We start from the raw sequence: 15,589 nt of genomic DNA, 5'->3' as shown, positions 1-15,589 counted from the left end.
TTTGGTAGCGAGGCAACTAGTGAAAGTCAAACCAGAAAAAATGAGAAAAAACATGTAAGTGAAATTTTTAACAAAGCAACTTCGCGCGAGCATATTAAGTCATACCAACCAATATTAAAACGAATGTTAAAATAGTTCCCACTTCTCACATTTTATAACACCATTATGTGTTAAATTCCTGTGATACTTAATGTCTTGCTTACTAATTCCCACTTAAACATGCAAAGTCCAATATTGCAGATGACTTTATGATTGATAGAAGTAGTTCGGCCCAACGAGAATAAATGTATTTCATTGCACTTGTGATTTAAATTTACTAACCATTCCATAGTCCCTTAGAGACATGACATTCCGAGCAGTTCTCTTCAGAGGAAAAAAAACTGTCACTACAGGTTGATTAGAACCTTTAAGCTTCAAAATAATGTGTCCATGAGTCCGCCTTGTATTTCGTGTCAAGGGGAACTGTTCTGCTGCTGGTGGCAGAATTCCACCTCCCCATAAAAAATTTGCATAAATTAATTGGTCTCACTTGACGACCAGGAAAGGTAATTAATGTTTCTAATTATATTCTTGCTGATGAATGTATACGTTATAAAATTGGCAATATTTTAAAAAGTAAATTATTTTCCTTATATTCATTTGAAAATGTGTGTTTAATAAAAAACACACATATGAATATATCTCTAGCTACTACGGTTATAATTTTACGAGTTTAAGAGTTTAACTAGCAGTTTGATATGTGAATAACACTGTAGTAAGTGATCAAATTTCTTTCTGATCTGCGAAGGTACATAATTCAGATATATGGAATTAATGTATTCTGCTTCGTAGCCCCACAATAGAATACATGTGTAGTGAACAGGCTGTATGCACGTTTTACAACTCAGTATGCCAGATAATAATTTCTCTACACCCTTCAGGGCCAAATGCTGACACCTTCTTAGAGCACATCTGCTCAGACATGGCTGTATTGAGGATCAAGGACATGCAATTTTATGAATTCACACACAACAAACCAGTCATTGAAACTCAGTTTTTCTCACACGCTTATCTGACGCGATGTTGTACAATATTTGGGGTGCTCAATGCATATGTGGATCTACTATCTACCCTAAAGCATCCATAGGTGTCCCAGAAATCTCCTTTCACAGTTACTATATTAATAACATCAGGTTTGTCAAGAACAGATTGTTTTATGTAACTGGATGTACCAATGAGAGAACTCCTAGTCGTGCCAGTAATATGCAAACGGACATAAAAACGTTAACTCTCTGGGTACATAATATGCAGACACTGCTCCTGACCTGACACACTAGATCTGACTTCTACAAATAAGGTAAATCGTTACTATGAAATAAGCATAACGTCTATCAATATTCTTCATTTATCATCAGAAGGAATATAAGAAGGATCTGGAGACTGAAATAAAAGGAAGAGGAATGCAAGTGGGAACGGATATTCCGGATATGCAAAGAGCAAAGAGAGCTACGGAAATCGCAAGTATGGTAAGAACACACCATTAATATGGGCACCACTTACCACTAAACAACACGTCTTGACTTAAACATTTAATGTTCCTGTAGGGGAATTTTTCAATAGTATAACATTTCTTATTATCTCGAAAGGTGGGGAGCTGGAAGTTACCTTCAGAGTCTATGCATAGATGGAAATGCTGATCCTCTGCTTGTCCGTTTTATCTACATAATGTGTACCCTTAGTCTTGAGCATCCCCTGTATTTTCTTTCTTTTTGGAAAACTGTTTTTTAGCCTTCTGATTTTTAGTGATCTTCATATTGCTGTTCTAGTGCTCATCCGGAGAATCCTTTGTGTGCCATGAGAAAAGGGAACTCCTGAGTGGTCTTCTGGACCTGGGGTTTCAATGGTGTAGCATCCCTCAGACCGCTTTCACAGACCCTGAATGTTGTCAGCATTTCTGGGTGGTCAGCAGCTGCACTGGTGTTGTGCCTGCTGTCCACCCCTTCTACACTAAGCTCATTGTTCTTGTGCAGCTCTTTGAATCACTCAGGCACCCACGTCCGTCCGGGTATTCCCAGACGTGGGTCTCTTGCTTCACTGTGCAACTGGATTCAAGCTACCCTAGCTTATGACGGGTTCTGCATAAGGGATGTTATTTTTTAATATTAGTGGACATTGAGCTTATGTGTGTCATCATCAAATTATATATAAATTAATTTTAGGACTGGCAGCCACTTCTTGAAACAAGTCAACTTGCATCAGAATGTGAAAAAAAACATAACTTATCTGTTAACCAGTGGTGCTTTTTCTGCTGAACTTTTGGATATATGAGGACAAAGTTGATGTCTGTGAACCTTGGGATAGGTCTAACTACGTTATAATTGTCTTTAGAACTATGGATTGTGGTTCAGTCGTGATCTTTTGATTCTTTATCTAGGCTCCTTGGTTCCCTTTCACTTGTTATTGACTTATTAGGCAGGAAGGATTTTGTCCACCCTTCATCCATCTTCTTTTGAGATATACAGATATAGGTAACTATTGTTTGTGTCTTTGTATCCCATGCACTTATGCTTATTGGGTTCCCAAAAACTTTATTATTTACAAGTTAATGTATCCTATATATTACGATCTAGTGATTCTTTTGTATTTGTGTTCTTGTATGGGTATCTCGTGGTGATCAGCACCATGGTGAGTGTTGGTTGTAGTTTCTCTATCTCTGCTTTTCAGCACAATATATGGTATTGTACCTTGCGGACGATTCTGCAAGACATGACAGAATTTTATTTTCACTTTTTTCTCTTTTTTTCCACATGGTGAGGTTATGTGTAAGAAGTGAATTGTTAATATAATTAAAACGTCTGTATGTTATCAGATCAAGTAAATGTTTTTGATTTGTGGTTTCGTCTTTTGCATGTATCACTATATGATTCTTAAGAAGGTCCTATGTTTGTGACAAAACGTGTGTCAGCTGAAGTGTCTACGAAAGGTTATCATTGCCACACCTATAGTAACTGCTTTGAATTGTACTGAGAAGAAGTAAAAATACTATCTACAATACCACACAAAGTTTTGGAGGATTTTCTTTCCTAACATTGTAGAATGGGCAAATAATGTTCCATTTTATATTAGTTTTATCAACTGGTTCTAGGGGGCTTGCAGCAAAAATTGAACAAGATGTATACACTTATAGTGCTCCTCTGGTTTGTGATAAGATCAACGTTCTATCCACTCCTTCAATCCCTCCCTCATTTACTATTAAAATGAAGGTATACGTGTGCTGAGATCTCTTCATTGTAGCACTACTAAACATAGCACAGAATGCAATTTATGAAGAGGCCCCTTAAATGGTGACTAAACAGAGGTAGTACATTTATCAAAAACTGTAAGAGCAAATTTACAGATGTCGATTTCCTGACATATAAGTTTACCTTTGTGTACAGGTTATGGGCACTGAGGTATATGTAGTGCACTGTAGTGCACTGCATACCGCTCGGTGCCCTCACACAAGTATGTAAGAGCACCAAGGGGTATCTACTCCAATCCCCCAGTGCCCTTAAAGTGCAGCGCATACCCCTTGGTGCACTTATATATGTATGTAGAGGAACTGAGGGGAGTCCACTTCAGTGCATACCCCTCTGTGGCATTACATAAATATGTAAGGGCACCAGGGATATAGACTACAGTGTATAACACTCAACACCCTTACTTACGTATGTTAGGGTACTGAGGGGCATACATTACACTGCAGTGATTTAAACAGGGCTGGAAGAGGAAGCAATCCCTATACACTGTTAAAGTTTAATCTGTAGTACGTTTTTAACACAGAGGGAATGCTTTCTCTTCCAGCCCTGTTTAAAACCATTACAGTGCTGATTTAATTCTGCTGGTGTAATTAATTAGTAATTATGAATTACATGAGAAACCTTGTGATTACTAAATTACACCAGTTGTGCTGGCAAAATTAAAGATTCCACCCACCCCTAATCTACAGTTTAGAAGGACCTTCGATCAGCAGATTCCTCACATACATTGTCAACTCCTCCATCAATTCTGCAACTTTCCCCAAAGACTGGAAACAAGCTGCTGTCTTGGCCATCTTGTAGAAACCTTTGGCAGGCCTCAACGAGTTGAGAAACTTCCACCCCATCTCCCTACTTCTGTACCCAGCAAAAGTAATAGAGAAGACAATCATCTGTCACCTCACCGACCACCTGGAAATTCCACATTCTTCTCGACCACACCCAGTTCAGTTTTCACAGCAAACCACAGCAAGGGGACAACACTCATTGCTGCCACTGACCAGATCCATACACTACTGTACCAAGGAGAAACCACCATCCTCATGCTACTAGACCTGTCTCCTGCCTTCAACACCATGTCACGCTCCAGCCTCATCAAAAGACTTCATGCTAAAGGCATCCAAGATCCAGCCCTCAAATAGATATGATCCTTCCTCAAAGGTAGAACATAGATCCTTTCTTGCAGGGAGCACACAGAGAGTCAGTCTTCCACCCTACACATCCAAACCCAAGGATTTCAAATGCAGAGTCCCTCAAGGGTCATCTCTCAGCTCTACCCTGATCAACATTTACAAGACACCGCTCATCGACATAATCAGGACTCACAGCATCACCATCATCTCCTAAGCTAGTGTTTTTCAGCTCATTCTTTCAGTGTCCAACAAGTCCTCCACAACCAGATCCAACTTTACCAAATGCACGATCTGCATAGCGTAATGGAAGAAAAACAACTTCTTGAAACTCAGCCTAGACAAGATTGAAGTGCTTATATTCAGGAACAACAACTCCCTCTGGGGCTCCATCTGGTGAGAGTCAGATATCAGCCCAACACTTATAACCAATAACCACGCAAGAAACCTGGGAATCCTCTTAGATGATAAACTCAATATGGCCTCCTAGGTGAATGCAGTCGGTTCCTCCTACACATCGTCAGGTAAATCTGCAAATAGATCCCCAGAGCACCAGGAATACCGTCACTCAAACCCAACTTACTAATAGACTAGTAATCCGTGCTTAACCCCCTGGTAGCTTGACACAAAGCAGTCAGGCTTAAATTAAAGGCAAAGTGTAAAGTATTTATGCAGCACCCAAACAGTAATAATGTGACAACACAGCAAAACAAATACCAAACCAATTTAGAAAAATAGAGTACATTTTATTAAATGAAATAACAATAGAAGGTCACAAATCCAAACACTGGAGTTAAGGTATTTAGTAGATAAAGTGCCTAAAACCACAAAGCAACACACACTGGCATCCGGTCGTGCTGGCCTGGGGGAATGGCACAATTTTAGGCTGACTATGATGGAGTGAGGGCCAGATAAGGGGACAAAGTTAGTCCTGCTGAAAAAAATGTACCTTATCAAAGTGTTGCAAAGAGTACAGTTCATTGTGGAGGAGCCAGGATGGTTATTTGTGTAGTACAAAGAGCAGGCTGGCATTGCAAATAGTTGTCTTTGTAGCACAAATGATTTGTCAGATTTTACAGATCGTCATTCTTAGAAATGGGGTATCTAGTTGGCAGAGGTATTCACCCATGTCCAAGTAGAGACCATAGTCCTAGTCAGGGTAAGTTACAACACAATCCAAATTATCCTGTGCCCACCCCTGGTAGCTTGGCACTGAGCAGTCAGGTTTAACTTGGAAAGCACTGTGTAAGGTATATCTGCAATAAATCATACAGTAACAGAGTAAAAACACCACAAAAATACACAACACAGGTTTTTGAAAAATAGATAATGTTTATTTTAATAAAATAAGGTCAAAATGACAAAGATGCAATAAGCACAAGTTGAAAAACCTTTAAAAGGTTTAAAAGAGTCTCAATCGTTAGAAATCAATTGTTGTTTCTTTGTAACACAAAGTACCTGAGATGCTTAAAAAACAATGATGCATGGGGACCTCAGAGGAAGAGAATTGTTGGAAAAATAAGGTGTTGTATCAGATTTTCCAGTGCGGCACAGATTATGCATCATTTTTTTCCACGCTGTAGGGGTATGTGACTTTTTTCCGGCTCACAGTCTTGGTTCCTCACTGCGATGTGGGGGTATTTGTATGCTCAGGGACGATGCGTTAAAAATTCTTGATGGGCTGGTAGAAGGAGAAGGAGCAGCGTCAATCCGGTAGGCGATGCATCAAATTTTCCATCGTTAGGCAGGTGCTTCATCGAATTCTGCTTCAGTAAGTCAGTGCTGCATCGTTCTGGTCGGTGGTGTGGCGATTTCCCAGCCGAGATGCAGGCATTGCGTCAATTTCTGCAGGAGTTGCATCGATCTTTGCCACACAAGGAGTTCCTTTAAGAGGTGAAGTCTTTGTTGGTCCTGAGACTTCGGAAACAGGAGGAAAGTTCAATCCAAGCCCTGGGAGAGCACTTCAGGAGAAAAGCATAGTCCTTCCAACAGAGTCAGAGGCCAACAGGGCAGCAGGGCAACAAGCAGGGCAGCAGACCTTCTCAGCAAAGCGGTCCAGATGAGTCATTTGGGCAGCCATGCAGCTCCTCTGAAATGGTGCAGGTGTAGGTCCAGAAGTGTCTCATTTCGTGGGGTCAGAGACCCAGTTTATATTCCCAAAAATGCCTTTGAAGTCAGAGAAACTTCAAAGAGTGGTTTTGAAGCGCGCAAGTTCCCCCTTTCAGCCCAGTCCTTTCTTCCAGTATCCCTGTAGGGGGTTATCAGTCCTTTATATGAGGGCAGGCCACTGGCCTTTGAAATGTAAGTGTGAGCCCCTCCATCGTTCCTGACCAGGAAGACCCATTCAGTATGCAGATGACTGCAGATGTGACCGAGTGTCTTGTGTTTATGGTTGTCTAGGTGGAATGCACAAGGTGAGATGTCAACCAGCACAGACGGGACATGAGTTTGAGACAGGCTGTAAGGTACAGATGGCAGTAAATGCAGAGAAATGCCCTCTTTCTCAAAGTGGCTTTTCTAAAATAGTAATATAAAATCCAACTTCATCGGGAAGCAGGATTTTCTATTACCATTCTGGCAATACCAAACAAGACATGGCTACTCTTTCCAGATCAGAATCTACCACTTAAGAGTATGTGAGGGCAGTTCTAATGTTCGTCTAAGAGAGGAGCAAGCCTCACAGTAGTGGAAAATGAATTTATGATTTTTCACTACCAAGACATGTGAAACACATAAGTACATGACCTGCCTTCTACATACATAGCACCCTGCCCTATGGGTTACCTAGGGCCTAACTTAGGGGTGACTTATATGTAGAAAAAGGGGAGTTTGAGGCTTGGCAAGTAGTTTTAAATGCCAAGTCGAAGTGGCAGTGAAAATGCACACACAGGCCATGCGATGGCAGGCCTGAGACATGTTTAAGGGGCTACTTATGTGGGTGGCAAATCAGTGTTGCAAGCCCACTAGTAGCATTTAATTTACAGGCCCTTGGCATATGTAGTGCATTGTACTAGGGGCTTACAGATACATTTAATATGCCAATTAGGTAGGAACCAATTTTACCATGTTTAGGGGAGAGAGCATATACACTTTAGCACTGGACAGCAGTGGTAAAGTGTGCAGAGTCTTAAATCCAGCAAAAACAGGGTCAGAAAAATGGAGGGAGGCAGGCAAAGAGTTGGGGACGACCACTGTGAGGTCTAACAGTTATTTTTGGAGCTTTGTGTTGATGGTCATTGCAGGCTGTCATTGCTATAGCACAAAGTGTAGATCTTGTGTTGCCGGTTTTTGCTGGTGGTCGCAGTAGCATCTAGAATTAGTTTCACTGCAGCTTCGCATTAGACTCTTGGTGCAGACAGGCCCGTTAACCATTATGAAAAGCCCAAAACGTAAGGATTTCACCTTTTCTTGTAGAGGAGTGCATTCTAATACCAGTCAGGGTCCAGGATCTAGAGGGGCACCTCTTGGGGATCAGGGACTCAATCTAGCCAAGGCCAGTAGGGCTCAAGCAGGTCCAGTTGCAGGTCCAGGCAGCTCCAGTGCAGCAAATCATCTGTGCAGCTGCAGGGAGGTTGTTGTATCCCAGTAGATCAGAACAGGAGGTCAGCTAACCTTGGAGACCGACAGTTAGCCTGGGATGAAGAGAGTAGGTCCAGTCTTCCTTCTCGGGGATCAGGGCAGGCCTCAAGCAGCTGAAAAGTACTCTGGAGGACAAGACAAGCCTCAAGCAGCTGGGAAGTCCTCTGCAGAACAAGGCAGGCCTCCAGCAGAAATCTTCTGGGGAACAAGGCAGGATTCAAGTAGAAGGGAAGTCCTCTGGGGAATAAGACAGGTCTCAAGTCTCAGAGCAGTCCTCTGGAGAACAAAGGTAGTCGTTCCTCTTGTAATGTCCGCTGATCCAAATGTGAACTGAAGAGTGTCTCAGGTGGTCCAATACCTGGTGCCAACCTTTGAAGTGGGGGAATTTCCTAGGCTACCTCCACAACTGGTTCTAGAAAGTTATCACCTTCCTTTGCCAAGGCCCCAAGAAGTCTGGAGTAACAAAAGTCTAGTTTCAGGTTCCCTTTTGTGTGCTGGAAGCAAGCCTTTTGAAATAAAAATAGAGCAGGAAACAGCTCCACCCCCAACCATCCTGTCACAATGAGAGGCTGTCCCAGGTACACCTAAGTTCACTGTCTGGTACCAATGTGCATTCCCGATGGGGGAGAAATTAACATGCACAGGCAGATAGAAACTCCTATGAAGCCTCAGAATGTTTAGTGTGAGGAAATGACAAATTTCTAAAAGTGGCATTTTCAAACTTCTTTACGATTAAAGAGGATTTTAAATTACAATTCATTTGAGTCCACACAGTATACTTCTACCTGTTCCCATTTCAATGTTAGCACTCATTAATTGTAACAAGGTAAACCCATGTTACCCAATGGGAGTGATAGACATAATAGTAGTGAAAAACAAGGTTAGGAGTTTTTCATTACAAGAACATGTAAAAGGTATAGGTTTAAGGTTTAAGAATAAGGTTTAAGTCTATCAAAAGGTATTTTGCCAGGCCAAAATGGCAGTTTAAAACTGTACCACAGGCATAAATGGCAGGCCTGATATGTGTTTTAAAGTGCTACTTTAGTGGGTGGCACAATTAATGCTGCAGGCCAACTAATAGCATTTGATATACAGGCCCATGGTATATTTAGTACCATATACAGGGGGTCTATAAGCAAATTACAACTACCAATCAGGTGCAGGACAATTGGACCTTGTTTTAGGGAAAGGGCAGAAGAACTTTATCATTGTTTCACAGTGGTAAGGTAGACAGAGTCATAATTCTAACATAAACAAATTCAGAAAACAGGAGGGGAGAAGTCATCGTGTTTGGGGGTGACCCTGCAGAGAGGGAGGCGTCCAACAGTACCATTTATTGGAATTAGTGCTCAGGTAATCTATTTCCACATCTGAGTTATCTGAGACCCACCTTGCTATTCATTGAAGCTTGGCTGCTAGATAATACAATTCAAGATCTGTGAATCCCAGTCCACCCTCCATACATGACAGTTGCAGCTTACTGAACAGGCGTCTATGTCTCTTTGCACTCCAGATAAGTGTGTGAAAGTAATTTTTGGATGACGTATGGTCCTGTAAGTGCATGGGCTAACCTGTGCTTTTAGTTCAATCAACCTATAGCTCATCTATCACTGTAAATCTGTATTAAGTTTCAATGTTCTCATTCATACTCTGTGCAGCATTACAGTCACTTATTCAGTCACTCAGTTCATCAGTGGTCATTGGCGCGCCTTCCAAGAGAGCTTTCTTGTGGCATCCTCACCACTTGAATTTGACTTAGCTTTCATTTATGTTTTTCTAGTTTCCAGTGAGTTATTTTTTTCAGCTCACACTCTTTTTTCCATTGGAACAGTTTATTTACATTTTCCATTATTTCTCTTTAGATTGGCTAATAGATGGTCCTAGTCTAGTGGTTTGTCTATTCCTCTTTCTTTTTTTACTTATTCAGGGTTACATGGTCTTCCCCAATTTTTTTATGTTTTGCAGCTGTTTTTACTGTCCAAGCTGCTTTGATATGGTAAAGAAATGTATGGTTCTGTTATCTTTGATGCTCATTTTTGCCGGGAAGAGCCGGATATACTTTAGCCTTTAGCCTTCAAGTTCTTTGTTGATGCATAATATCCAGAAATTAGTTCCTTTACAGCTGGAACAGCTATATGTAGTCTAGGAAGAGCAAGATCCTAGTTACCTTCCACCTCAAATGACCATTGTGATGACAAGGTGTCATCACCATCTGTATAAACCATGCAACCACTGGGTGAGACATTTCTCCCAGTCCCAGAGGTGTCATCAGATCTCTATGTGCTCTCCCTATTGAAGAGAACCTTGTAAGTCCATTGGGTGCTACTTGTTTTGTGTACAACTCCATGCTGTGGTATTTGATCTTTTGAGGAAGACCCACTATTCTGACATTGTTTCATCTCCACCCAGTATCCACTGTGGCCTTGGGCTCAGCAACATGTGTCTGTAGTTCTTATACCACTGACTGCTTCTTTGCTAGCGCCAAATTCACCTCTTTGACTTTTCAACTACTCTGCATTAGGCAGCCCCGAATAAGGCCAAGTTGCTTCTCAGCAGGCTGCTACTGCATATAGTATGGTAGCTAACTTCTCAGTGGGTATCTGCCTTTTCAGAGTAGCATCTTCCATGCCCCTATCATTCTATGTCATTTCAGGTCACTATAAAGTAGCACCCATCCAAGCTATGCCCCATGTGCGGTACTGCTTGGCTTGCTCTCTTAAGTTTGCCCATGGTCTGCACCAAGAAATGTTCCTGTCATGTTTTAGTCAAATGCTGCTTCGGTTCAACCACTTCAAATTTGAATTTAGCAGATATAAGTCTTGTACCACTCAACTAGTACTACCCATGATACATTTCTTTTCTGTTCATTTTTCCATTCATTTTTGTTAGCTGCTTCAACGTTATACGAGATTTCAGAGTTTTACTAGGAAAGAAACGTACCTGGTGTGTCCAGAAGGGGGATACAGAAGAGGGGAGAAGAGCAGGTACTCTGCTCTCATTATTGTGCTACTCTCGCCAGCTGAATATATGGTCCAATGTTGGTAGAGGCTTCCAAGTATGTTTAGTTCAGGAGCGCTCACCCTTGTCTACTTCTGGGCTCTAGTGCACCAGCTCTCAGCTACTGGTGCAGTTAGGTCATGTGGGCCCTATTGCAGGAGACTTGCCTTCTGGCTTCAGAGCTCCTTTCACCGACAGTGCTATAGTCTCCAAACATGCTCAAACCAGCTCCTTCTTCCAGAGTCCTTCACTGCCTGGGGCCAGCTAGAAATCATTTGTCACAGATGGCTGCGCAAGCCCGGTCTTGACACCGTGACTGCATTGATCCTCAACCCAAACTCAGGTGACTATTTCAGTCTCACAAAGGTCACTGCTACCTTCTCATGCAACAGTGCCATTTTTGAAATGTTTGACAGGTTGAACAGGATGCTGATGAATGAGCCTGTGAAACTGCCAGTTCACTTAATCAGATCTAATCAGCCATATTGGTCAAGCCATCGGCCTATCATATAAAGATGATGGGCCCAATTTTGACTTTAGTGGATTGATTAAGTACTATTGCCACGTCACAGTACTTTACTTCCCTATATGGTGAAGGTAACCCAAACAGCAAATTTAGAGATGTCAGCCAGCCCATCAGATAGCTCTTGCATTTCCAGGAATTGCCATCACAGTGCTTCCTGTAAATGATTTGAAAGTTTGATGGATGGCTCTGTTAAAATGAAAGTGCAGTACGTTATACTCTTTTTTTATTTTTAAAAACAAAATCCCAAAGCATGATTTTGTTTTTGAAAATAAATAATACAATGAGCCCCTCACCTATGGAGTTTTTTTGGCATGACTTATGGGTCATTTTGGAGTTATTACTGGCCTTTACTATTAGGTTTTACCTGGCAGTGATGGATACTGAAAACCTGCCATTTTCCTTCTCATTCAGATAGGGCTGGCCGGCAAATGACAAACCTCTGTTGGCTCTTGCTCTGTTGGGCCCTCTGAGTTGTATGTCGGTGGGGGAGAAGGAGTAGTCTTTGCTGGCAACATAATGAAGAGTCTCCCAACTCTAAATGAGAAGGGTGGGCCTTCAGGTTGGAGGAGATGATACTCTGTTGCTGTTGTAATCGAGTACCCTCTTCTTCAAACTCCAGGTCGGGCCCTATATCTTCCAATGATGTGCACTTATTCTACACAGACCAATAACTAACAGCTTTTCAGTTTCTGTAGAAAGGACCAAGACTGAAATGTAGGAAACTGGGTTTCTTTGTGGATGCCCCCTCCCAACTTTTTGCCGCCTTTTAAGACTAATACATGCTGATTTTTTACCCTGACAGTGCACTGAGACCTGCTAATGAGATCTCAGTGCCTGTGTTCTTTCCTTAAAACAAAGTGTGTCTGATTGTTTCCCAATTGGCAAAGGACTTTAGCATCCCTGTGAGTCCCTAGTAAATGGCATTTCTGGTACCTAGAACATAGGTACTAATGAGGATCCCTAAAGGCTGCAGCATATCTTTTGCCATCCTGACGGACCCACACACAAATTGCACTTACCCTGCCATTACAGACTGCATGTCAGAGTGCAAACCCTGAGTGAAAACCAACATAGCACACTCAGTGTGTGCCATGCCCAAGTCACTGCATGCATTATATGTAAGTCACCAATGCAGCAGGCCTAATGAGCCCTAAGGAAGAATGCATCATAATACATGTGAGGACATATCTGTATGAGCAGATATGCACCTGTGGTGTCTGAGGGACTGGGTAGCCTTCTTAAAGCATGTACTGAGCACTGGTCAGCATGAGTGACCCAGCTACATGATGGCTGCATGGAAAATAGTGGTGTTTGATATCGAACACCTCATCTTAATAAATCCATACTGATGCCAGTATTGTATTTATTATGACAAGAGCCCAGAGGGCACCCTATAGGTGCCCCCTGAAACCTACTAGTCCTCTGGTATGCTGGCTGACTGGTAGTGACTAGCCTGTCACCACAGATGTGTTTCTGACCCCTGGAGGTGAGAGCATCTGCTATCCAAGGTAAAAAAACAATGCCTTCTCCGGCTTGAGGTCTAATCACCTCTGCCAACAGGATGGCTAGTAAATCCGCATACCAAGATCAGGGACTTCAAAGTCCCTGCCGCCTTTGGTAAGTGACCTCCAGCTCCTCCCAGACCTGGGAGAGGCAAACCCTTGCCCTGAGGCCCATTTGACTCCAGGACAGGTGGAAAAATTAGTTGTGCAGGAGGCGTGTTGCACTGCCAGGCTGGACATACCCCTAGGGTTATCAACCTGAAGTGAACACAAAGTTAGGGATTCCACCATCTTGTATGCAGTGGAATTAGGAATTCCGGGACAGGGTTATGCCCACTCCTCAAAGTAAGTGGTCATCTAGGTGGTGTAGTGACCCTAGGTGTAGTGACCCCAGGGGTAAGTAAGCCCATTAGCTACTACCCTTCACTTCCCTTAATGCCACTAAATAAAGCATTTAGGTGACCCCCTGATACTAAGACTTCAGATTTCGGTAAACAAAGAGAAGGAGTGAACAAAGAAGAATGTTGACCCGAGAACCAAGGAGCAATTAGTGACTAAGTGCCAATTCTGCCAGTCTGCCTGCTGCCCCTGATAATCTTGGAAGAAACAGACTCATCCTGCCACTGTTCAGACTCCATTGCTTTGCCATTCACCAGTAAATATCCCTTGTAGTAGAAGAGTTACTCCCCTGCAGCCGCAGGCACCAAGGAACAAGGTCTGGTTCACCACCTTGCCACTTACTGGGACTACCGATGCAGCAGCTGCCCAGGAAGAGGTCACTGTGCTCCTACAGGTCTGATCCATCTTCCCCCTGAATGTGGAGATGCCTTGACCAACCAGAGCCACATAGCTCCAACATCTGAGGTACCGGACCATTGTAGCAGCCAAGGCTTGTTGTGTCCAGTCCAACACCAACGCCGAGGAAAATCACCCTGCACATTGCTGGACTTCAGGGGCAATGAGACCCACAGCAACAGTAGCCCAGCTGAACTGCTTGCCTCACTTCTGCAGAACCCAATATAAAGCATGAGTCCCTGACTGATTTCACCTGGCACCACAAAGTGAGTCTGTACCCGCGCCCCACAGCCTGAGTCCAAGGGAGGTGATGATGCCCACGGGGGCCAGAGACCCACAAGAGCCAAGCCCATCATTGAGGCTGGCAAGACAGGACTTCCAGTAGCCTCCTGCAGCTCCCATTCCAACCGTGTGTGACTCCAGCACACAGACCCGGTGCCAAAAGACACTACTGCACCTGAGCCGCCCAACTTGAGGAAAAGTGGAACAACGGTGTCCCTATGTGCCCGAGCATCTCAAGGGTTGAGCTTTCTTGTGGGTTCCCACAGACTGGCCCACCATCCCTGCTTGCATCCTCTTTCTAACCAGACTGATCTCCATTGAACTGCGTGGGACACCCAATGCTGTAACACACCCCTTCACTAGGATGCACCAGAGCCCTCAGAGGAGACCTGTTGGTGTGGCCTTGGACCTTGCCCCATACTCACCCTGAAGAACAGTCCTGTAAGCTGCAGACAAGTGCCAGAATTGCACTGTCAACTTTTGAAACTTATAAAAATTCATATCTCGAAAAGTACTTTACTGATTCTGATGTTCATGGTATCTAAATTCATATAAAAATAAGTGTTATTTGTATACATTGGTGTTAAAATTCTTTATTGGTCTTGCTTACTGGCTCTGTGCATTCAATAAATGCTTACCACTGTCCTCTAATAAGCCTAACAGCTCGCCCATGCTACCCCAAAAGAGAGCTTTAAGGGTTATTATTTTAACACCTGTCAGCCAATAGGAGCTGCCTTGGACTTTCTGCATAATGTCCCCTTACATTGATACACTACATAGAGAGCCAGCTTCCTACACGAAGTATAGTTGTTTCACTGCACTTCTTATATTGTAATGGTTATAATGAACTGAAAAATTAACTATTAACTGACTGACTGGTTGATCAAGATACTGACTGGTTGATCGAGATACCTACAAAAACATGCTCCCAGTGCTCTTCCAAGAGAAACCTGTACTCACTTGTGCCAAATATCATTATCCAATAAAACTTTAAGAGAGTGAAACATGAAGACGGGCCTCCCCATTTCCAGGATCAAAATCTGAGGAATCCACTAGTACCAAGGATGATGGGAAGGACAAGCTACACATGTTTCAGAAGAAGCCTGAAAAACAGATTGCTTTGGATCACCTATGTCTCAAAGCCAGGCAAATGAAAGCAGCAATTACAGACAATTGGCCTGAAGTTCACTGTGTGCATTTGGATACCTTCTTCACAGCATGATGGCTCTTTCTAACCTTCAGCACACTGAAGTAACAATTCCTAAATTAACCAATACATTATTAATCCTTTGGGAGCTGGTGAAGAAATGCCTATTCCTATTTTACATTCTGAAGCATGTATGTTGTATGCTATTGCACTACGTGATTGTCTCAGATTTGTTTGGTACTTCTTGGTTAGCTTCTAACCTAGATTCGAATGGCTAAATAACTAAAGGTCAAATGAAGGGGTAAAAAGGGACAATATTGTCCAGTACCTTTACCCATTTTTAAATCTGAGGTCTC

The 15,589-nt window shown here is 42.7% G+C and overlaps 1 protein-coding gene across 8 annotated transcripts in view; it reads left to right on the top strand.

The window, feature by feature from the left end:
• NEBL (nebulette) overlaps positions 1-15,589 on the top strand; it is a 743,048-nt gene that overhangs the window by 560,686 nt on the left and 166,773 nt on the right. For 5 of the 8 annotated variants that reach the window (XM_069211783.1, XM_069211782.1, XM_069211780.1 and 2 more), the window contains one exon: positions 1,395-1,505. The exons of the other annotated variants lie outside the window; for them this stretch is intronic. In XM_069211783.1, coding sequence (XP_069067884.1) covers positions 1,395-1,505 — 111 coding nt within the window. The remainder of the gene's footprint in view (positions 1-1,394; positions 1,506-15,589) is intronic. 8 annotated transcript variants of the gene reach the window in all.

Source organism: Pleurodeles waltl, chromosome 10, assembly GCF_031143425.1.
Source record: "Pleurodeles waltl isolate 20211129_DDA chromosome 10, aPleWal1.hap1.20221129, whole genome shotgun sequence".
In the NCBI taxonomy this organism is placed as follows: domain Eukaryota; kingdom Metazoa; phylum Chordata; class Amphibia; order Caudata; family Salamandridae; genus Pleurodeles; species Pleurodeles waltl.
This window is presented reverse-complemented; position numbering and strand designations above follow the sequence as displayed.